The sequence below is a fragment of the Ziziphus jujuba genome, chromosome 10 (assembly GCF_031755915.1).
Source record: "Ziziphus jujuba cultivar Dongzao chromosome 10, ASM3175591v1".
Lineage (NCBI taxonomy): Eukaryota > Viridiplantae > Streptophyta > Magnoliopsida > Rosales > Rhamnaceae > Ziziphus > Ziziphus jujuba.
In genome coordinates this window covers 15,565,466-15,589,326 of record NC_083388.1, presented here as the reverse complement: position 1 = coordinate 15,589,326, position 23,861 = coordinate 15,565,466, and the positions used below count along the sequence as shown (strand labels likewise).

The 23,861-nt window shown below is 33.8% G+C and overlaps 1 protein-coding gene across 8 annotated transcripts; it reads left to right on the top strand.

The window, feature by feature from the left end:
* The first annotated feature begins 840 nt into the window (after nt 1-840).
* LOC107411413 (helicase protein MOM1) lies at nt 841-22,522 on the top strand. 8 transcript variants are annotated; one of them, XM_048468973.2, is made up of 21 exons: nt 841-1,065; nt 1,394-1,442; nt 1,543-2,030; nt 2,421-2,889; nt 3,185-3,269; nt 4,347-4,492; nt 5,713-5,906; nt 6,054-6,184; nt 6,615-6,911; nt 8,300-8,449; nt 10,328-10,582; nt 10,726-10,863; nt 10,947-11,261; nt 11,825-11,998; nt 12,899-13,838; nt 13,994-14,235; nt 15,994-16,098; nt 17,495-19,231; nt 19,562-20,104; nt 20,193-20,406; nt 21,586-22,522. In XM_048468973.2, exons 3-21 carry the CDS (start codon nt 1,550-1,552, stop codon nt 22,275-22,277), a joined length of 7,308 nt encoding a protein of 2,435 aa, XP_048324930.2. In that variant the 5' UTR covers nt 841-1,065; nt 1,394-1,442; nt 1,543-1,549; the 3' UTR covers nt 22,278-22,522. The 8 variants fall into 8 exon arrangements, with proteins under 8 accessions (XP_048324930.2, XP_060668414.1, XP_048324929.2 ...); XM_060812431.1 differs by having other exon boundaries at nt 6,615-6,929; nt 11,855-11,998; XM_048468972.2 differs by having other exon boundaries at nt 6,615-6,929.
* Nucleotides 22,523-23,861: the final 1,339 nt, after the last annotated feature.

Sequence of the window (23,861 nt, the reverse complement as noted above, 5' to 3'; positions counted from 1 at the left end):
ACATATATATATACGTATATATATATATATATGTATATAAATGTAAATAGGCACTTCTAATAAAATAGTATTTTTATGATAAAAATAAATTAGTATTTTTGTATATATATTAGTTAATTAATGTCTGCTTTACAAGGAGCTGAGTAAAAAAGACAAACAAAGAAAAAAAAAAAAAAAGAGAGAGATGTATCGGTGATTTTGACGAAAATTATATATGAATTTAATTATCTCTATATAATATATTAAAAATGTTTATTTAAAATATAAAAGGAAGCTAATAAGAAGGACAATATGATTGCAGTGTTTCTTTGTTTCTTGCTTTTGATGACGAGCCTGTGAGGCGGTGATGTGTGTGTGGAAGTGACTTCTTAAACAACAACATTACATGGAAGCTGTTTTTCTTTTCTTTTTTTTCTTTTTTTTTTTTTGGTGCTAATTTCATAAATAAATATTATTATAATTGTTTTTATTTTATATGTTTTAGTTTTCTTTTTTTTTTTTTGGCTGAAAATTTTTAGCTATTTTACATTTATTTATTTTAATTTATTTTTATTTTTTGTGGAAACCTAGGATTGTTTTTGGGATTCACAATTTTTGCTAATTTTTTTATAATACATTTTGGTAGTTTTCTTTTTTGCTAAAAATAATACATTTGGTAATTAATTTTTAAAGAAACACACATATCCACATTTTTTAATGTGTTCTGTCACTTCTTAGAATTAATTATTATTATTATTATTCGTTATATATTAAATATTTAAAATTATAAAAATAAAGAATTTGTTAAGTTATTTATAGTTTCTATTTTTTATTTTAATGCTTTATAAATTATTAAATTGTAAGATGTGTAAATTTGCAGGCAGACTCGAACAGGTACCTTCAGAGCACGCGAGTTTTTAACAGAGAGACGCACCAGCCAAACAGGTTCTTCAGCGTACCCCTTTGGTTTCCCGCTTTTTCTCGCGAAAATTCCGCATGGTTCTGGACTTCTCTATAAAAGATCGACTAAAAACCCTAACCTTTAATTTTTGTGGAAAATACATAACGTCTCAGATTTTCATTCAGGTCGGTTAGATTTCTCCTCTTTTTTTTTTTTTTTTGGTTTTTTTTTTGCATTTTGTTTCCTGGAAAATTTCTCTAATCGATCTTTGTAAACCATAAACCCTAAGCGACACAATGCTGTCAACCAGAAACCATTTTTTGTACCGAATAGGGATTTTGAGTTAAAATTACAAAGTTTCTATTCAAGTTTGATGTCTTTAAACGTGTTCTAAATTTGTTTACCAGAATAATTTTGGGGGTTTGATTAGGGTTTATATGGTTCAGAGATGGTTCAGAGATGCGACATTGTGTGTTTCTAACATATAGTTATGGAACTGCTTTTTGTTTACAGCTGTAGAGCGCAGATTTACACTCTCTTTCTACAGTTTTTGCAGCAGATGGTAACTCCATTATGCTTTTCAAATTTGCGATTCGACTGTTTATATTTTAGTTTCCATCTTTAGCCTAAAGCGTTTTCTCGTTTCTCTTTTTCATTTATAGCTTGGAAATGGCAAATGAGACTCGAAGTAGTCGTAAAGTCAAGGATGATGAAAATAGCAATTCTAAAGGGAAGCAAACCACTAGCAAAAGTGCCTCGGGCTCCACAAGTTCTGATAAATCAGGGTTAAGAAGGTCTGCTAGGGAAATGTCATCAAAGAAAAAGATGGTTTCAAGCCCGTCGAGTGTTAGGAAATCTCAGCGGCTTGAGAAGTTAACCCCAAGTCCTCCAAGCTTGAGAAAATCTGGAAGAATTGAGAAAAAATCGACGCCAAGGCCGCTGAGGAGGTCAGATAGGGATACAAAACAGTCCCCTAAAAGATCGGGTAAAAGCTTGGGCTCATTGTTTGTAAAGAAGAAAAATGGACAGAAGGAGGAGAGTGTGAAACAATCAACAGATGTGAATGCTTCTCAGGTGAAAAACGGGAGGATGACTGCTCGTGATTTTAGGGCATTGTGGAGGAATTCACACGACAAAGTTAAAATGGCTGGTAATTGATCATTATATTGGTCTTTCCTGTTCTGTTTTCTTTTATTGCCAATCTTCTGACTTCTATTTTATTTCATTTTATTATTTCTTGCATGCTTGCTTGTTAACGTTATGTTCTTTTTATTTATTTTTTCTTTTTCTTTTCTTTTGTAGCTATAGATGTTTCTGCATTGCTTTATTTTCTGTGGGTTTTAATGCACTTATGGTTTCTTTTCTTGTCTACATTGTTACTAAACAATGCTGGGGAAAAAAAAAAAAAAAAAGAGCCAGCTTGATTGAAATGTACTCTTTTTATGAGTTTTAGATTATCGTGAGAAGGAAAATATAGAGAGCAATTGTTCTTCGGGGTGCATGAATAGGGTGGATGAATTAATTGGAGAATATGTTGCAGGAACTTGTGAAAGAACTTCTGTGGGCTCTGAGTCTGGTGTTAGAAATTCTTCGAAAGAAACATTAGAAGATAAAGGTGGTATGATGGAATTGTCCCACTCAAGGTGTAAGAATAGCTGCAGGGATGAATCTCATGGATCTGAAGATGGTGATAGCAATGATGCAGTGAGCAAAGAGATCAGTGATGAAAATGGAAGGATAATAGTTGATTGCTTTCCACTAGATAAGGTGAGAGCACCAGAACTGATGGATTTTTCATCCAATAAAAAGACACTAGACGAAAAGATTGGCTCTGAAAGTGGTAAGGATTCAATGCCTTCGAGGAGAAAAAGGAATCTGGTGAATGTTGATTCCGAGGTGTCGGCAAAGAATCCAAGTCAATACTCAATTGCTGATGCTAGCTCTTCACCATCTGAATCCACAAGGGGTGACCTTGTTGAGACAAATGGTGCATGTTTTAAGAGGCACAGGTACTAATACGCACAAGCTCATGATTTGTTTACTTTTGATTGGTTGATTGTTAAATTTTGAGTAGCCTTTTCAATAATTATAAAACCTAACATGTTATATATATGTATATACTATTATTATTATTATTATTTTTTGTGTTTATTTAATTATTTTTGTTGAAAGTTGTTAGATTTATTTATTTATTTTTTGCATAAGTTTTTTCTAAATTTGAGCACACTATGGTAATTTTGTTACAATTTAATGTACTAACCCAACATGTTCTTTTCCGCCATAACTCTGTTACATATTTTGCAGGGTAGACTTTGATCCAGCTAGGCAGGAGTTATCCTCTTGCAACACAATCTTAAATCGAGAATTGCATGTTGCATCTGTCATGAAGGTTATCATTATGTTTTATATTTTATTTTTTTGCCATCATTGTCACCATTTTCTGTAGATTAGGGTTTGTTTGATTTCTTTTCTAAATAGTTCCTAGTTAGCAGCAGAAGGGCTGGTAAAATTAGAGTTGACAGTAGAATTTTGATCTCGGCTGATGTTCCTTGAAGGGTAGAGCTGACAGTAGAATTTTTATCTTGGCTGATGTTCTTTTGTGTGTGTGTGTGCGTTGTGTTTTTTTTTTTTTTTTTTTTTTTGGGGGGGGGGGGGGGGGGGGCAGGAAAAAAAAACAAAAAAAAAGGAACTTGTGTTCAATTGTGATTACTCCATTGCTGGCTGTGTATGGATGGAGGTAGTGTGAAACATTTTTTAGGCCTGTATGTATACTTCTAGGAGATGCTGTATTTCTTTTTTGGACAACTTGGAGATGCTGAATTTGTATTAATTATATTGCTAGTTGGAGAGGCTGTAGTACATATCTAATAGCCCATCAAGCTTGTGTATTTAGAATTTGAAAAGTGAAATTTTTAATCAGGTACAATGCTTGTTGTATGAATGTAGAACAAAAATTTATCTTGAAATATATCAAGGGTTTAGAAAATGTTTTGCTGATATACGGATTACTAATTGTGATTTCTAGAATACTTTATTAGCATTAAAAGAAAAATGAATTTCTAGAGTGCTTAACGGTTAAGGAAAAAAGTCTAGAAGGAAAAAAATTTTCAACTAATTAACTGTTGTAGCTCTGTTATATTGTTTCATTTGACTAAAGGTTTTGTGGACAAAGTGTTTCCTGTCTTCTAAATGTCAGCTCTTCTTGTGTAAATTTCCTTGATTCTAAACTCTCATTTAACATACCTTTCAGGCTATGTATCTTTGGGGCCGAAAAAAAGGATTTATATATATATATATATATATATTTTTTTTTTTTCTGAGTTTCGTAAATTTATTTAAACATGTCAAATATATGGGCCATGAAGATTTTACGATGAACTTATGGGTAGTTATTTTAAATTAATTCTACATTTGTCAGTTTTGTAATTCTGATTATATTTATTGTTGTTCTAATGAATTGCATTAGGGTAGAGGGGAACATGAAGCTACTACTACCAAGGGACCTGCTGAAACGTGCAATAACTATACGCAAAGAAAGGAGTCTCCTATTGATATTCAAATAGGTGGTGATCAAAACACTTGTCTCATCTGCAAGCAGGGTGGAAAGCTCTTGTGGGTAGCCTTTTTCTATTTACCTTACATGTCTTGCAAGTATCTTTCACAGTATTAATTGGAAGTTTAACATTGTGTTGATTTTATAAATAGTTCTTGCAGGTTTGTGCATTGTAATCAGTTGCACTCTGTGGTTTTATTCTTTTATTTGTTTGACTTTAGTGTAGGAGTTAAAGAAAGAGTTAAACACCTATATTGACCAAAATATAATTTATTTTAGCACAATAGGGAGGATGCAGTATCATTTCTATTCAAGTGATTCTCTTTATTTTTTTTCAAAGAATGCATGTTTCCTTCGATAACTTGCATAAATTTGCCATCAGACGTTTGATTAAATTAATAGGAAAGTTTCAAGGTATGAAATCATAAACATATCAGGTGAGATGCTAAATAAGTACTGCAAATATAAAGGTTTGTGTATGAGCTACTATATAACTATTCATAGTCACTTTTCTTGTTGCACATTATTGTTAATTTTATCTGTCGTCATCCCTGTCATCACATTAAGGCAAAAAGGCATGACATTTATATTTGTATTTCAATGATATGAACTAAGCCTTTTAATGACTATTGTTAGATATGGTGAGCAAGCTTGAATCCCAATAGATATGTATGAAGAGATGGTAAATGGATGCATTTTATTTGATCTTAAAAAAACATTGGGATCCAGTTGATTCTTCTTAGTTGTATGATCAAGTTAAAGTTTACATGAATTGAGCCCAACTATGTCTACCCAGTTAATCAAAACATATTCAGCAAAAAAAAAAAAACTTTAGAACTCTTCTTCCCGTGTACAACTGTCTAATAATGGGACAAAAAGCAGGACTTACTCATGCAGCGCAAGAAATAAACAAAAATGAGGGTTAGTAGGAATTGACCAGAAGACAACTTGGCTATGATATTATATTAGGTTTCCATGCGAAAAGCATAAGCTGATAGGAATTGAATTCAACTATTTATGTCAAGTTGATACAAAGATCCTCTTCATTGAGTTGAAGTAGGAGTGTGGAATATGATCTTGTGTTTTAGGAGATGGTATTAGACTTGTAAACCTTATGACTTTGAAGTTGATTGGTTAGATATTGTAGCCAATAAATTGATGTTTAGTTGGAAATTATATCCAAGTCACTTCTTATGCTTACACTTGATTATTCACGTGAAACAATATATATATTAGGCATATGTTTTATTTCTTGCATGATTTTCGTGTTAAATATCAGATGCTGTGATGGAAGAGGGTGCGAACGAAACTATCATGTTTCTTGTCTAGATCCTCCTATGGATGATGTTCCTTTCGGAGTGTGGTACTGTCCCAAATGTGTTATGAAGAAGATAGAATCTGGTGTACATTCAGTGTCAGAGGGAGTAGAGTCAATTTGGGATGCTAGAGAAGTGGAAGTATCAGATGTTGATGGTATGCAAGAAACCACAATGTATAAACTTAAGTTATGTTCTATATTATTTGCTTTCCTTAAATTTTTGCCTTTTGTATTCTGCTAGCAAGTGGATGATTCTGTAATTATCAATACCAACTTTCTGGTTTTGTGGTTCTTTGTTCTAGGATTGCAAAAGCAAAAGGAGTTTTTGGTTAAATACAAAGGTCTTGCACATATTCACAATTGTTGGGTGCCAGAAAGTAAGCTGCTTCTTGATGCTCCATCACTTGTTGCAAAATTCAACCGAAAAAACCAGGTCCACAATTCCTTAAAATATAGATTTCTTACCATTATTTGTTGGATCTTTTAATATATTAAGAAGTTTTGAAATGAAAAATATTATTATTATTATTTTTTTCCCCTGGGATATAGATCTATTTCTATGAGATTGAATATTTCTACTTTAACTTTCGCCCTTGTTTAAACCTTCTTTACTCTGTTTTTGGTGGTTTTATGTTTCTTTGCCTTTTAGGGTTCTAGTAACTTCTATAAAATATATGTTTTGAGTGCTCCTGTTGTGGGCTTACTATTCATGGAAGTGTCAGATAATCACCTTCTATGTATTTTGTTATTCTTTTTTCTTAAATTTTCTTTTCTTCAGGTCATAAGTTGGAAACAAGAATGGACAATTCCACAACCTTCTATGTATTTTGTTATTCTTTTTTCTTAAATTTTCTTTTTTTCAGGTCATAACTTGGAAACAAGAATGGACAATTCCACAACGTTTGCTACAAAAAAGATTGTTGATGTCCCCAAAGCAGCGTGACCAGTATCTTAGAGACCGTGCTGGTGATAAACATGCTGGTGATAAGTGTGATTGCCAATATGAATGGCTTGTCAAATGGCGTGGTCTTGGTTATGAACATGCTACATGGGAGTTGGAGAATTCTTCATTATTTAGTTCACTTGATGGTCAGGGCCTTATTCGAGATTATGAAAATCGACGCAAGGAGAATAAAGTCGTTTCTTTTGTTGAAGATAAGGTACCCCTGGATGAGATAGTTGTGTGACTTCTTGACACTTCTGTTTTTTGTTCTAAATTAATATCTGGTTAGATGGTTATATGGAAAGCTGTGATATATTGAATTTCTTCATGAGATAATTTGTTGGCCTGGCCAGCAATGTTTATTAATTATATTGAAGTCTGTTTTGCATTTTGTTAGGATACCATCACTTATTTAATTAGTAAGATGTAAAAAACTGGCATTTATCATGGAAAAAAAAGCATTTTTTATTATTTATTTATGTCTAAAGCTTGAGATTTCAAATGAGTTTCAATTTAATGGTCTTGAAGATATAATATTTGGTTTCATGGTCCTTTTTTTTTTTTTTTTTTTTTTTGGTTTATTTTTTTATTCTAGGGTGTATAAAAATGCTTTTTGTCTGGCTAAGTTATTTTCCTCAGAGTTAGATCATAAGTTCCATTATAAAAGTCTAAGTAATCTCCATTACAAAAGTTTTACGTCTTTACTTTTTCTATTTGATTGGATTGTTAGATATGTTAGTTTTCTAGAGAAATTCTATATACTCATTTTGAGGATTCAGATACTTTATCTGCAGCTGATCTAAAGCTATTCTTCTAAATTCCTCCAAAATGTCCCTTCAGTGGTTTTCAGTTGGGACCTTGCTCTTCCATATTTGTACCATGACAGTTGATCTTATTATCTTCTCTGAGTTCTCTATGCAAATTTCTGATCCTTAGTAGGTTAGAAAAGATGCATCTACCAAGCAGCATTAATTGGGCATTCTGTTTGCATCTAAAATTATTCTTATAATTCCTCCAAGACGACCCTTCAGTGGTTTTCCATTGGGACCTTGATCTTCCATATTTGTAGCATGATATGCTATCTTGTCATCTTTTCTGAGTTCTCTTTGCAAATCTCTGATCCTTAGCAATTTAGAAAATATGCATCTGTCAGGGGCAACAGTAATTGGGACTTTTTTTTTTTTTTTGGGAAATTATTAATGAGGTCTGAATAATGGTAGTTTCTTTTAGCTGGAGCTCTTCAACTTCTATATAACAATTTGTTTAGGCATAATTTCATTTATTTATTTAGTTATTTTTATAAATATGCTAGGAACTAGATTGGATCTGATGCTCATTCACTTTCATAATTGTCTTTCTAGTCTGAGTATATTTGTAAATTTTTATCTTCTACATGTTTATAAGATTAATTTACAATCAGTTATTGTGAAAGAGGGGTGTTTTTAAGTTAGAGTATTACTTTGATAAGTGAAGATGGCTGCATGAGAAGTTACAAATTTTATGCTATCAGTGACAGCTTTTAGTATTTATGACGTAGCATCGTGTATCTTTTATTTTCTGTTTCTGTCACATTCTTAATCTGGTTTATAAATTGACTGCCTGCAGATACTAGAGAGTGAAAAAGGTCTATCTATTAAGTTGTCACACCTTCCAATTGAAAGTTCATCTGGATTAAGTACTAATCATCTGGATTGCATTAACAAGTTACGCGAGCTTTGGCACAATAGTCAGAATGCTGTTGTTATTGATGAACAGGTGAGCCTAATCAATCATGTTGTCATTCAGGCATTCTAGTGGTTAACATTTGTCGCAAAATGATTATAAAACTATGAGGGAATCCAATAACATGTTAATGTTCTGAATCTACTTATTATGTTATTTTCTCTTTTTATGTGTGTGTGCTCACATGTATGCCATGGGTAAGTGACTTGGTTGGCCCTCTAGTGCTTGATAACCTTGATTCTAAGATGTAGCAGTCACTATATTTTGAGTATGAGTATTTAATTTTATTGTGATTATAAACATCTAGTATGGAAAGAAGGCCATGTAATTATTTCTTCGTCAATTAATAGAACTTTATGTTTTACATTTGTAAAGTAATGCCCAAACATTTGCATGCATCAATATGTTCTTGCACCGTACTTTATTGCATATGATTTATATGTTAAGATCCAGTTCTGATATTTTAGTTCGATGTGCCAAAGAAGGACATTAGAGGGTTTTATTTTTAAAAAAGTGGAGATTGAGTACATATAATATGAGTTTAGAAGTGCTAGGAATTGGGTAATAATTTATTCTCTTGGACTAGGGACTTGGGAGTAATTTGAGGATGATTTCTGTAGGATTAGTATTTGCAATCATATAATATCTATGATACTTTTTTAGCTTATTTATTTATTTATTTTTACACCATTGGGGTTATGGGAATTCAAATTTAGGATTGCTGCTCGAGGAAATTGAAGGAATTTTAATAGTACTGATATGAATTTGTTATTATTCTGAGTAAGTTATTAAATAAAGGGAGAAAATTATGCTTCATTGTAAAGGTGAGAATTTTAAATACTTGTCTATAAAATGAGTGATGTGGTTGTTGATATGGGTAATTGTGCTTGTGAAATTATTTAGATGGACTTTTGTTTATCAATGTGGTTTCACATGGAAAGGGGAAAAAAATAAAATTTACTGTCCTTGGAGACGGTTGGTCAAGTGCAAAACAGACCTGCTTTATGTGCCCTGCTTTGCTTGAAAGACTATTTGAGTTAATGGAGCCACAAGTAAAAGAAGACAGTAATGAACTTGAAAATGGGTATGACGAACCTGGCTATTAAAGTTGAGCCAAGAGTATAATGGGAATTTGTCTGATAAGATTGAGAGGCTGAGAGATTTTATGTTTGACAATCCTGGAAAATGGTGAAAACTGAATTTATTGTTTGGTAGGAAGGAGAGGAGAGATGAAAATAAAGGTGGTGTGAAATCCTTAAACCACCAAAGCTAATTCTTTCAAAAGTGGTTTGATTGGAGAATGAAAGAAATCCACTGTACCTTTTATCCTTGCGTATTTAATGAAATTGGTAAAAATAATATTGTCTAAGCATTATATGGGGTAAAATAATTATTATTCTACTAAAATGTTCTTTCCTTTCATTTTTACCTCTAATACCAAACAAGGGATATGGTAACGCCACTGAAAAGCTTGTATGGACCAAGAATTTCAATTAATTAGTAAAAGCATGTCAAAAAAAAAAGAAAGGAAAAAAAAGAAAAGAAAAGGCTTGTGGTTGTGATTTAAGGTGGACAAGTTAGATGTTATAATTTTGTTTTTGGGAAAAGATATTTATAACGGAAATTAGCAATATTTTCCTTGTTATGTTTGTATGTCAAATAAGATAGAAAAAAGGTAATGAAAGTGCTATGAAAAGCTCTTTTGGAGTGTGAATAATACTCACATAAAGATGAAATAATAGAACCAAAATAGTGGAGGATGAGAAAGATGTAGAGTGTAATCCAAACCTCATTAAATGCTAACTCTGAACTGTTGCAAATTTGAAGTTTACATTCCTAATTACTTCATTCTTCGCCAAAAGTCCCCTTTCTATATAATTCATGTGTGTTAAAGAGAATGTACTTTTGCAGGAACGGATAAAGAAGGTGGTTGCATTTATTCTGTCTTTGCAGTCTAATGTTTGTCGACCTTTTCTCATCATCTCAGCTCCTGCTGCACTTAATTCTTGGGATGATGAATTCCGTAGAATAGCACCTTCTATCAATGCTGTGGTCTATAAAGGACACAAAGATTTTCGGAAAACTATTAGGACACTGGAATTCTATGAGGAGGGTGGTTGTATTATACTTCAAGCACTTATAACAACGGCAGAAGCTATTATAGAGGTTTTGAAGCCCGTGTAATCCATTTAGCTATAGAAAGTCCTTATTTGCTTGAAGCGTAACTGTTTGGTCTTAAATGTTGTCTAATCCAACTAAACAACAAACACTAAAGTTCTTTTTTTTTTGGGGGGGCATACATTCTGCAGGATCTAGATGTGCTGAAGTGCATAGAATGGGAAGCAATTGTAATTGACGAGTTTCAACGTCCTAAAATCTGTTTGCACTCTGCTCAAATTAAGATTCTATCTGCTAGAATGAGGCTTATTCTGAGCTGTCAACTTAAGGTTTTTATTTCTCATGCCTCAGTTAAGGTAGTTTTATACCTATTACAAGAGTTAGTCTTAAGCAATGCTGTTGGATATGGCAGGAAAATTCTGCTGACTGCTATTTTAATATGCTAGCTCTGCTTGACTCTCATGATGTTTCCGATAATAGCATCCCCTTGCTACCCAGTTCCAGTAACAGCATTGGTAAACTAAAGGAGAGGTTGTCCAAATATATTATATATGGATGCAAATCAGAAGCTTCAAGATTTAAAGAGTATTGGGTTCCTGTACAGCTATCCAATGTGCAGCTTGAGAAGTACTGTGATGCTCTGATTTCAAACTGCACATTACTTCGCTCCTTTCAGAAGAATGATCTTGTTGGATCCCTGCATGATATTCTTTCATCTATTCGAAAGGTTGCACGGTTGAATGGTTGCATGAGATCTGCTGACATTTTCATTTTCAGCTAACATTTTATTGCTTTTTTTTTTTTTTTTTTTTTTTTTGGTTTTTGTTTTTGTTTTTATTTTTATCATTTTCATATGTTTTGTCAAAGCAATTATAATACTTCTCTAGAGTTCAAAAGTTCTGGATGCTATTTCACTTTTGTTTGAATGGTGGTTCAGCTAAGTGACATTGCAAGACATATTGTTTTGTTGGTCCTATGTGTTTTTAAGGAATATGGTAAATTTTAATTTTTCACCTTGTTTATGTTTTCAAGTTAGAGTTTTCAGTTTTCTAGGCTTATGAAAGAAAAAAGATTAGTTTTTTATTTTTAATTTTTTTCATTTATTTGAATTTTGATTTGCGGAGGGACTATGAGGACAAAAGCTTTTCTAAAGTTGTATTGTTTATGTTTTATGATAGTTATGTAACAATATTATTATTGTTATCATCTTTGTTTTTGTTATTCTATTCATGTTATTATTATTTTTCTCCTTTTGTTTAAATAGGGAGCTTGTATGGTTTTTGTTGACAGTGCTGTGACCACCCATATCTTTACGATCAGTCAGTACAGGCATTTCTTAATAAAGGACTTAAAGAAGTTGAGTACTTGGATGTTGGAGTAAAAGCAAGTGCCAAGCTTCAACTTCTTGACATGATGCTTTTGGAGATAAAGAAGAGAGGTTTAAGAGTGCTCATCCTTTTTCAGGTACATGATTTGTCAGCTTTAATATAAAATATCAACTATTGTTACTTCTATAATTCCAGAAAGGCCACTTTTCTTATATGTATATGTGTGTGCGGGTTTTTGTTCTTACATGTATATGTGCGAGTGGGTTCTTATTTTTTCTTTTCTTTTTTCCCGTAATTTCAATTAGTAATGGTGTCTGTGGTGTTTCTTGCTCTATTTGTTTCTTAAATGTTTTGTATTTCAAATGTGCATCACTTTTTGCATATTAATGCTAAGTTGAGGTGGGTGTTGGTCTCTTCTTTTAATATTTTGAGAAAGAAGAGCTAGTAGTTAAATATTCATTAATTTTTCAATTATTAACGAAGGAAAAGAAGCAGCATGACTTAAACTATATTAATATATAAATTTATATGAAACAAAAATATTTTCATACTTTAAACTAAGTTTGATTTAATCTAAATGCTTAATATCATAAAAATAAACTGATTTTGATTTGTTGTAGATATAAATCACTTAGAAATATTAAATAAAGGTATAATGGAACAATATTCAACATATCAAAAGGAGGTAGAGGAAATAATATGCTTATAGAATCATGCATGTGCATTTTTTAACTTTCATTCTAATTTTGGTTGTTTTTATAAAATTCTCCAAAAGCTATTGAACTGATATATCAACACTTCTTGATGGCTATGCCTTACATTATAATATTTATTGAAATAACATGATATGCTTATGGAAGTTCTAGTTTCTATAACAGCATTGCCAGAATTCTAACCCCTAATTTTTGTTTTTGTTTTTTAAATCTTTAGAGGCAATTGTTTGTGTGTCTTTTTGCATGCATGAGTTCAGACTAAGCATAATCCTATTAATTTCTCTTGTTATTTTGGTGTTGTTATTTATACTTTCGATTGACAGCCCATTACTGGAGGGACTGTTTCTGGAACTGGTTCTGGAAGGACTTCTATAGGAGATATTTTAGATGACTTCCTGAGACAAAGGTTTGGTACAGATTGTTATGAACGTGTTGAGTGGGGAATTCTCCCTGCTAAGAGACAAGCTGCTTTGAACAAGTTCAATGACAAAGAGCATGGTAGATTTGTGTTTTTATTAGAAACCCGTGCTTGTGTTCCCAGCATCAAACTTTCATCAGTTGATAATGTCATCATATATGGTAGCGATTGGAACCCAGTAAATGATGTAAAAGCCCTACAAAAGATAACACTTGATTCCCAGTTTGACCAGATAAAAATATTTCGATTGTATTCATCTTGTACTGTGGAAGAAAAGGTTCTAATCCTTTCAAAGCAAGAGAAGATTCTTGATAGTTTAAGCCGGAATACTTGTCATATGCTGCTCATGTGGGGGGCAGCTCATCAATTTGAAACTTTGGATAAGTTCCATCGTGGAAATGATCCACCCTCCATTGCGGATATCTCATTTAATGAATCACATTTGAAAGATGTTTTCCGGGACTTTTTGTCAATACTTCCTTTAAACAGCAAAGAGAGTGGCTCAGGGAATCCCTCGATCATTGTGAATGTTCAACAAGTTGGAGGAGCTTACAGTACAGATTTTTCATTGCCTGGTATGCGACAAAGCCAATTATTGGAAGAAGGGCAGCCCCATATATTTTGGACAAAATTGTTGGAGGGAAAACATCCTCAGTGGAAATATTCTTCTGGTTCATCTCAGAGGAATCGGAAAAGGGTACAAAATTTTGATGAGATATCAAAAGAACAGGAAGCTGAGATTGTTGATGATGCTAAGAAGCGCAGGAAGGTTGTCAGTAGTAGTGTAGAGCTGTTCTGCCAGAAACTTGGATCAGATGGAAAATTAATTGCTGGAGACAAGGAAGGTAAATGGCTAACATAGCTTATATTTTCTCTTTATCATATTATCTTCCTAGGACCTGTATTGGACCACTGGAGCTTTGAATATTGGTCAGAAAAGATTGCATCTATCCCAAGTTTCTGTTTTTTGGTTTTCTGAATGCATCTCTTACTTCTACAGGAGCTTCTGAAACATCAGCAGATAATCTACCATATTCTTTGCTCAAGTCATCATGTGTGAATAAAACAATCCCTTCAATCTATGCTTCTAGTTCACCTCAGTTGGGGCCTAATTTCTTAGGAATGCCTAAGGCTACAACTTCTGATTATGGAGAAAGAAGAAGATTGCTTGATGAACAAAAGACTCTTCATCTTCATTTGAAGCCAGAGATATCAAAACTATGTGAAATCCTACAACTCAATGTATGAATTTTGTTTCCTTCCAACCATTTTTTTCCCTTGCTGTTTTCTGTATTCCATAGTAATATTCACATACCTTTTTTTTTTTTTTTTTTAATTTTTAAAAAAAAAAAATTAAAATGATGAGCCATTAAGAACAAAAATGGCAAGTTGGATATGCCTATATGATATCTACATATTGTATATTGGGTTATAAATATTGTTTTTTCAAGTGTCAAGTGCATTTCGTATTGGATTGATGCATTTCATGTTGGCTTGATGCATAGCCATATGTTGTTAGTTTAAGAATATGGATTTCATGGTAACTTCTTATCAAAAAAATATTTTGGGTTTGATGGTAATTTAAAAGTATTTATTTGTTAAATTTGCTTTATCAGTGTATGATGGTAGGAATGGATGGGGAATGATTGGGGGAAGAAACAACCAATTACCTTTTTGGTGAACATGATTGGAGGGGGGAGAGGAAATGGGGAAACTTTAGTCTTTTTGAGGATTTCTCATCCTCTATTTTTCTGTTAGTGTGTCAAAAAAGAAAAGAAAAATAACTTGTTGGGTTTATATGTCTCCCCTTCGGAAATTGGATAGATTGCATTAAGGAAAAATGCATCTTTTATAAAATACAGACACATATGCTTACATACTTACAAATACATACATATATATATATATATATATGTATATATATGTAAATGTAGTATTGATATGTGAAGGACTTCATTGGGGGTTTATGGAGAGGGATATTCCTTGTTAGCTGCTGCATAGGAAAAAAAGTTAATCTTTACAAAAGTTGAATCAACCGCTAATAAGAATAACTGTGGGTCTCATACAGATTTTATGGATTGCTTTTTCCCTAGTTGGGTTTTATTTATTTATTTTTTAAAAAATTCTATTTAAATGATGTATCATTGTTTGGATGATGCAGAGCCACGTAAGAAGTCCTTTCCATAAGTCCCTCACTAGGTCCTTACCATATCAAATCCCTATATATATAAGCATACTGTGAGGCTCAAATAAGATCAAACCTTATTTCATTAAACTAAGGTTCACCCTTGATGATTATTGGAATCTCATTCAAAAGATGGGGCCTGACCCATTGATAGAATCCAATACTCATTAAATGTAGACCTTAGTCTAATCAAGTAAAGTGAACCTTATTTGAGACTGACTAATACATATATATAATATATATTTTCGACCAATAATATTAATAAATATTTGTCGTCCCCATCTTTTATGCACCCTAGGATTAAGCCATTTCAAATGGCCATGATGATTTGTTAAAACCATTAATCAAAAACATTTCATGAAATACCCGCTGTTTCTCTGTGTGTGTGTGTGTGTAGAATTACATTTTATTCTTTTTCCAATGATTTAACCTGTGTATAATTATAAAATCTGTTCTCTTTTATCCTTCCTACCAAACAGTACATGGGATAGATACTCTAGGTACCTTCTGCTTTCTCCATCCTTTGTACTAGACTTCATATATTGATTTTCCTTCTCATGTAATGTCTGGTGTTCATACACATGCACATTCACTCAGAACTTTGAGTTCCTGATAAAAGGAGGATCTTTTTTAGTTAGTTTCTGAAGCTGTTTTCTTGCTCAATTGTTTGGTACAGATATTTATACTTCTATTTTAGATGTTCATGCCATTGATTTGAGGAGCTTTTCATTTCTGCTTGGAATTTGTATATGTTGATCTCAGGTTTAGTCAGATTTTTGGTCTTGACCATATTTTGATACATTGCTGTAATGCAGGATCTTGTTAAGGGTATGGTTGAAAAGTTTCTTGAGTATGTAATGCATAACCATCTAGTCTATAGAGAACCAGCAACAACATTGCAGGCTTTTCAGATATCTCTGGTCAGAATCTTTTTCCTTTTATAGGTGCTGCTGTTTCACAACTATTTTAAGTTTTTGTCCTATCATTTCATTTTAAAGTAAACAAAGTCTATTATTAAGTCTGGCATGTTTAAATCAAAAAGTTCCTAGGTTTGTGTGTGTTTTAAAATTAGCTTTGAGGTTATCACTGCTGCTGCTGTTATAGCTTTTGTGTCTCTAGTTACTTTTTATCTAATGATTTTGATCAAGTCCTTTATATCCTGGCTGCAAACACTGGGTAATTCGTGCTTCATTATTTCAACTTGAAATGGTTCCAAAGGAACCAATATCTTCCATCTTATTGCAGTTTTGTTTGCTGTTGGACTAGTAGCCTCTAAAAAAGCCTGGCATGAAAGTTTATCTAATTTGTAGCTTGTTACGAGATCAACATATGTTTGTCTGCCAATGCTTTTGTTAATGTGTATGGTGTAGCCTGCTTAATGATGTTGCTTAATTCTCACATAACATTTTTTGTCTGAGGCACTGCACTTGACCTGAATTTAGCACCTACTTTCTTTCTACCAATGTATTTGTTTGCTTTCAAAAAGTATATAATGAGTCAGAAGCTAAATAAGCCTCAAAGTGTTGTGATCTTTAATGGAAAAAATATGTAATATAGAATCTTGAGAAAGAGAAGAGAGAGTTTCAGAGAGAAAACATGTGATTATGGAGATCATGAAGTGTAGTTAGTCTAATTACAGGTGGAATTGTTCTGCTTTGCTAATGATTCTATTCAAATTCTATGTATGTTAATTTAGGGTATTCTTATTATGGACTACTTGTATAAGTAGGCTTTGGAGTAGATTACTTTGTTGGTAAGGTAATTTGGCTTTAGAGTAGTTTACTTTGTAGATAAGGTAGTTTAGGGTTTCTTTTTTAGTTACAGACTGCTTGTACAAGTATGGTTATTCTAATTTACTTTCAGTTTTGGTATTGAATTATATATGATGGATTTTATACTCTTTTAAACGTAGTCCTGCCAACATATGATGTACTACTTAACCTCTTATCATTTTTAGATTTTTCCCTCTTATTCAAAAAAAATTGTTTTCATTTTATTATTATTGTTGAAAAAAGGCAGACTCAAAACTCTGATTCTCTCTCTTCTTCTTTCTTCTCATTCTTTCTTTTTTTCTCTATCCCTCCCCTATTTTACCTGGTACTGCATCAAACTCCAGTATGCGACCACAAACTTTGTACATGTTTTTCTTTATCATTATTATTATTATTAATAATGTATGTTGATATCACCACTTTGTGATGTCTACATCATCCTTATTAGTATTTTTCCTATCTTCTCCATGCATGGATTTCTGTATGAATGCGGTAATTAAAATATTTATTAACTTAGTTTTTTGGGATGATCTGTAAATTTCAGTGTTGGACTGCAGCATCTTTGGCGAATCAAAAAATTGATCACAAGAGTTCAGTTTTGCTAGCAAGACAACATCTCAATTTTAGCTGCAAGAAAGAAGAGGCAGATTGTGTTTATTCATTGTTGAGATGTCTTAAAAAAATGTTTCTATATCGTATCGGGAACCTAAAAGATGCAGAGGTTAAAGAATGCACTGACAAACAGGTTCATTGGCTATCAAGATTGGTAGAGAAAGACGTCTCAAAAAGTATTAAAGAAATTCAGAAGAAGTGCCAAAAGCAGTTGACAAAACTCCTTCAAAGGCAACAGGAAGCGAAAAATGAGCTTTTGCGAGACTACGAGGTAGAAAGGGCAAAGCTACAGAATCAGCAGCAGACAGAAGCAGCTGTCATTCGTTCATGCACACAGAATAATCCTTCATTGAGAACAGATAAACTAAAAATGTTGGACAGTTCATATATGAAAACATATGAACAGCACAAACAAGTGATGGACACGAATCTTAAGGAACTTGAGGCACTGCATTTGACTAGAAGAGATAAGATGCAGCAGAAGGAGGCTAAGTGGGTGGAAGAGGTGATGTCCTGGGCTCGTAGAGAATGTTTAGGCAAGCCACCTTCAAATGGACCTGGCCATCAGTTGGAATATTCAAGGACTAATGAGCGAATTGTTCTTGGTGATCCTGCTTCGGTTTGTCTTTCAGATGAGCAGAGTCCTGAGGATGTTGAGCGTAGCATATCAGGGTTTAGGGCTGGACTACCTGGAGCTCCAGAAAATGTTACCAATGAAGATGTGGCATTTAACCATCCTGTCAAAACATGGACTCCTCATGTTGGCCCCATCAATGAGAATGATAAATTAAATACCATGGCTTCTGAGCAAGCGACAATTACTGGTCTTTTGGGGAAAAGCAAAACTGTTAATTCAAGTGATGATCAAGAGCGGGTAGCATCTATGAATTCTTGTGCCAAAGAACAGGTTCCAGATGATAATGTTCCACCAGAAGTGTGTGAAATTCACAGCTCAAGTGATGGTTCAGGGATAGTTGCCACTCAGTCTTCATGTGAAGAACCTATTCATGATGTAGCCGCCTTAACCATGCCTGATGGAGAGGTTATACAGAATGTTGGTGGGAATTTCAGTTCAAGTGCTGATCCAGGGGAAATCCACCCATCAACTCTTCCTTCTTCCAAAGAACAGAATCCCAATGCTTCTTTAAGCAGGCCTGGTGGAGATGTTCTTTTGGGATTGCCTGAGACTGGCCATTTGAGTGATGGTGTGGATAATGATGTTTCTGCGAATTCATCTGCATCTGAAGAAGTCTGTACTGGATTGACCGTAAATGAGCCAGTTATAGAGGTCCATTTTAGAGTGCCTGAATCTGTCCGTTCTTGTTGTGGCTTAGAATATCCTGTCCCAGTAAATCCACGCTCATCTGAAGAACAAATTTTGGATACAGCCTCAGTAAGCATTCCTGATAAAGAGATCCAGCAGGGAGTGCCTATGACTCTAAGTTCAAATGATGTTGTAAATGTTGTCTCTTTGAATCCAGTGTCATCTAAAGAACAAATTCCAGACGGAGCCATGTTGTCTAATGCTGAAGTTTCATTGTCAGTGCCTGAAACTGTTCACGATGAAGTGGAGGTTGATATGGCATCAGCTAATGCTGCTGGTGTCGGTCAGCTTGAAGGAGCAGTTAATGCTGTTGACGAAGATACTCTTCTCCAGGAGCCATCTATGGTAAGTATGCATGATTGTTTTGTTCAGCTCTTGTGAGTTAACATATGATGTGTTATCTCTTGGATTTTCACAAGGTTGTATCATAACATTGATTGTTAACAACTTTTGGATATTTGAGTGGAATTCTTCCTGCTCTCATTTATGCATTATGCACAGTACAATGTTATTGTTTAACTGCTGTGATATAATATTTGGTATCTGTGTTCTCTATATTGTGAGCTATGGTTTTCTAGAAGTTGTATTCATGCTTTTGGATGAAATATACAGAAAAAATTGTAAAGCAAGAAGAGGTAGCTGTCAGTTACTGATGAATTTTTTCTTCTCTTCCAGCTGCACCAAGATGAACATACTCGATCATCTACATCTTGTGGAAAGCAAGTTGGAGATGCTTCAGCACGTGATAAGCAGATTTCTTCTCAAGAAGCTGGGCATTCAGTGTCCCAACCTGTTGAGAATGAACCATCCCATCAATCTGACCCTGATGCACCAGCCTCTGACACTGCTGTGCAAATTCAGCCATTGCCATCTTCAAGTCCACCTTCTGGCCTTAATCTGCTTAATGAACCTTCAGTTGGTGAAACTCGATATCAGCCAAACCATGGAGGCCATACCTCCAATCATGTTGCTCAGGCTTCAATGCAACCTGTCGAGGACCCTGTGGAGCTTCCAAATCTGGGTGTTTCACAGTCTCTAACAGGTTTTCCATTACATCCTCCTGTAGATGTGCCTACTGGTGGAGTGGGAACGCATTTTTCAGACACAAGGACTACATCAGCGGTGCCTCTGCTCTTTTCTCCACCTGACCCACTTCAAAATGAAGTGGATAGACTGTGTAAAGAAACTGCTGATGTCGATAAGAATCATGATGATATGGTTAGTTTTGAGTTCTCTAGTTTCCTTTTTCTATTACTAGTTGGTCTTATTTGTTTTCTTGTACTGAAGCCATTTTTCTGTCAAGCAGATGCAGCATTTGAAATCTGAATGTGAGAAAGAGATGGATAAAATTCGTCAGAAGTACGAAATTAAATTTAAGGAGGTTGAGGCTGAATATGTGCTTAAGACAGAGCAACTGAAATCAAATCGTAACAAGGTATTGATGAATAAATTTTTGGCTGAGGCTTTACGGTGGAAGTGTGGGCCTCTTGGGGCACCAGGTACATCTGGAGTCAAGCAAGGTGAGTAAGATCCCAAAACAACTTTGGAATTGTTTCTGCTATTCTCTTTGGTGGTTCTTTACCATATATATGTCTTATATGTCTGATGCAAGCATGAAATATCATAGCTTATAAATTAGTGAAACCAAATGGTAAAACTAAGATTTACATATATATCAAGTATTTAAACTTCCATTATCATAGTGTTGGATATTATTTTATTTATTTGTATTTGTCCTGTTATCCAGCATTCACTGAATAACAAATATTTTGGTTCTAGAATCCAGCATTTTACGTTTGTGTTCCTGCATGCTGCACTTCACTCCCTTTGACTTCCATTTCTCATACCATGCAGTTTCATATTTTTATCATCAAACCCCAGAAGCTTAAACTGGTGCAGAGTAATTAATTACCAGAAATATTGATTAGCTGGTTTAGAATACAATAATGAATAGACAACCGACTCTGATAGGATGTTAAGTTGCTATTAGGTAGTGGATCCAATTATGTATGTCAAGCCAATATAACATAAATTTTAACACATACCATAGATTTTTTGAAATATTTTAATATGGTTCTGCCCTGTGGTAGAAAAATTTAAATGGTATGAGAGTGGACTGTACTAAAAAGGTGGCCAGTGAGAGGTTATTAGGGTTATGAAGAATCAAAGATATAAAAATGATAGAAATGGTGGAAACATTTCTGGTTGAGGACCCCAGTTAATTTGGTATGGAATCCTAGTTAATAATATGTTTCTTTTGTGACGGCTCAAGTATATTTAATGATAGCTTCCTATATGTTATAGACTGCAGGAAAATCTTTAAAACGAATTTTTTCATCTGCGTATTTGTTAATTTCCAGCTCTTATTTTATTGTTGAACCCCCTTGATAACCGCTAAGCTTTTGGCAATGATGTTAAACTTAACATGATATCAGTCTGATTATATGTCTATTCTCGTCTTTGAATCCTGTCGATCTCCATTATTTAACATCTTAAATAAATCAAATAAACCATGCTCAAAGATAGCTGTGTATTTAAATTTGCTACATCTCTTTATGCATCTCAAGTTTGCCCAAACATATCATGTCTAGCCTAAATTTGTGAATATATGCCAGTGGTGCATCTCTTTTATATTCCTTTTTGTTCTTGCTTACATTGTGAATTTTCTTGTATGCGTCTGACTGTTATCTCCTTGGCAGCTATGAATTCCAATTTTGCGCAACAGAGGGTTCGGTCATCAATGCTGCAAAATGCTCAAAGACTTTCCACACCAGTCGGTGCATCTTTGTCCAGCTCTAGTGCTGCCAATCTGCAGGCCTCAGTGCCTGCACCCAATGCTCAGACTATCCCATCTGCACTTGCAGTCAGCGCAAGTCCCCTAGCTCCTTTGCAGTCTGTTTCTAATTCGTCTACCATCATTCCAACCACTATAGCAAGACCACCAGTCATCGGTTCATTCTCCTCTCCTGGAGGAAATCTCCAAAGTGTGCCTGAGATTCGGACCCCAGCTCCTCATCTCCAACCCTTCCGACCTTCAACTTATGCAGCTGCAATCAGTCACCCACCTCACCTGCGTGGCATGGCAAGTCAACAAGCAGGTCGAAACCCCCCTTCAACTTCACATGCACTTCCCCATGTATCACCTCGACTACCATCCTCTACATACCAATTTGGTCCTTATAATAGGCCTCCTCGTCCTAACTATTTATCTGCCTTGGAGTTACTCGTAGAAGTTGAGGGTGGTTGTAATGCAACTCCGCCAAATAGTTCTTCCTTGCAACCAAGTTTGGTTCAGTCTAACCCTTCTGAATCGGGCACAAATAGGACGCAGGTTAACCAAGTCTCCACTGGTGGATCTGCTGATATTGTTTGTTTGTCGGATGATGAATAAACCAGTCCTAAGATATCTTTTGACTAACCGGTTGATTAGCATGCACTTTCAGCGTGCCTCTCAGGTAATCTGGCTTATGGAAAGTGCTAACATGTGGCTTAGGGAGAGGACGTAAAATATTGTTTAAATTGCAGCTGTACATATCAAATACTTACACTTCCTGTTTATGTAATATAAAAATTCAGTTTTGTATATGTTCTTATGTGTAACTGGGAAAATTTCGGTTCATAGAGTCGTTTATTTTACACACAGAATTTAGAAGTTGACATGAATTCCCGAGACTCATTTAGAAACACTATTTGAAACACACCCTAAGTACCATTGTAACCTGATGAAGCTTATTAAATATTGATCTTGTTAACACCATTTTCTTGCAGAAACAATGTAGTAAAAATGATATTTGCTGGTGATATTTTACTTCTCTAGTAGTCCGGAGGGATGCATAGCTGAAGCAATTTTTGCAATCAAATTAAACGAATGTGATAATGCACAAGGTTTATATAATGCCAAGCACAAATGCAAAGTAGATGAAAAGATAATGATTTTAAGAAATTATTGTCTTTCTTTTTCTTAAAAAAAAAATTGGTCAACTATATTATGCCATATTAGATAGCAATATAAGGGAAGACCGTCTGTCAAGAAGAAATTCGAAGTAATATCAAGAATTTCATTAGCTATTTTTTTGTTTTTTCAAAGGCATGAAAAAACATGTTTGTATATACTAAGAAGAAGCTTTTAAATGTACACTAATTTTCTATTATGCCTTTTTATTATGAAATATTGGATATCATGTGTAATTCCACAATATCATTGCATCTTGTAACTCTTCAATGTTTTGTTTATGGTATTTAAAAACTTGTTTATGGAAAACTTTTTAAAATTTATATATTTGGGAACACTGTTTGTATAAACCTGTAAATAAATATTATTTTTGATTATTTTCTATAATTTTTTTTTTATTTCAGTGTTTTGGATTTATAATCTTCAATACAGTTTAATTACGGACATGAATAGTTTACCAATTAAGTTAACTATAAGTAAAAATGAATATATATATTTTTAAATTCATTAAATTGGGGAAGGGATTTTTTTTATTATTTTATTTTTGTGCTTCACATGAATGTTAAACCCCATATCTTCATTGCCAACTGAGTTGTTATCCAAGAGAACATGGAAGTTTAAGTAATGGCTTTACAAACTTAGATGAGTCTTGTAATGCTGTTGCTTCTCAGTTAATAAAACTTTCTTTTTATTCTCATGAAAAAAGTAAAAAAATAAAAAGAATTCTCCTTAAAGTGCTATCGATTTTGTTCTCTTGAGTTCCTAGACTTGTTGTATGATTTACTTTGCAGCACCGGTTTTAGAATATTTTAACACCGAATGCTTTTATGGATTCAAAAACCATTGTCTGCGATTCCTTGTTTGGGTGACTTAGTAAAACGGAAGGTCCCTGTTGGTACTATGTACTTTCAATGTTGTAGTCCTGTTGAATCTTTTTTCCTTGCATTTTGGGTTGCTCAAAGGTGCAACAGATTTGGAGAGATTCAGCCACAGTTCCAGGCAGGAGCTGGGGGGCGCATCCTC

Excerpts from the sequence above, each read along its gene's own strand:
- LOC107411413 (XM_048468972.2), top strand. The coding sequence starts at position 1,550 with ATGGCAAATGAGACTCGAAGTAGTCGTAAAGTCAAGGATGATGAAAAT. Across the intron at positions 2,890-3,184 it reads GCATGTTTTAAGAGGCACAG|GGTAGACTTTGATCCAGCTA; the intron begins GTACTAATACGC and ends CATATTTTGCAG. Across the intron at positions 13,839-13,993 it reads AATTGCTGGAGACAAGGAAG|GAGCTTCTGAAACATCAGCA; the intron begins GTAAATGGCTAA and ends TTACTTCTACAG.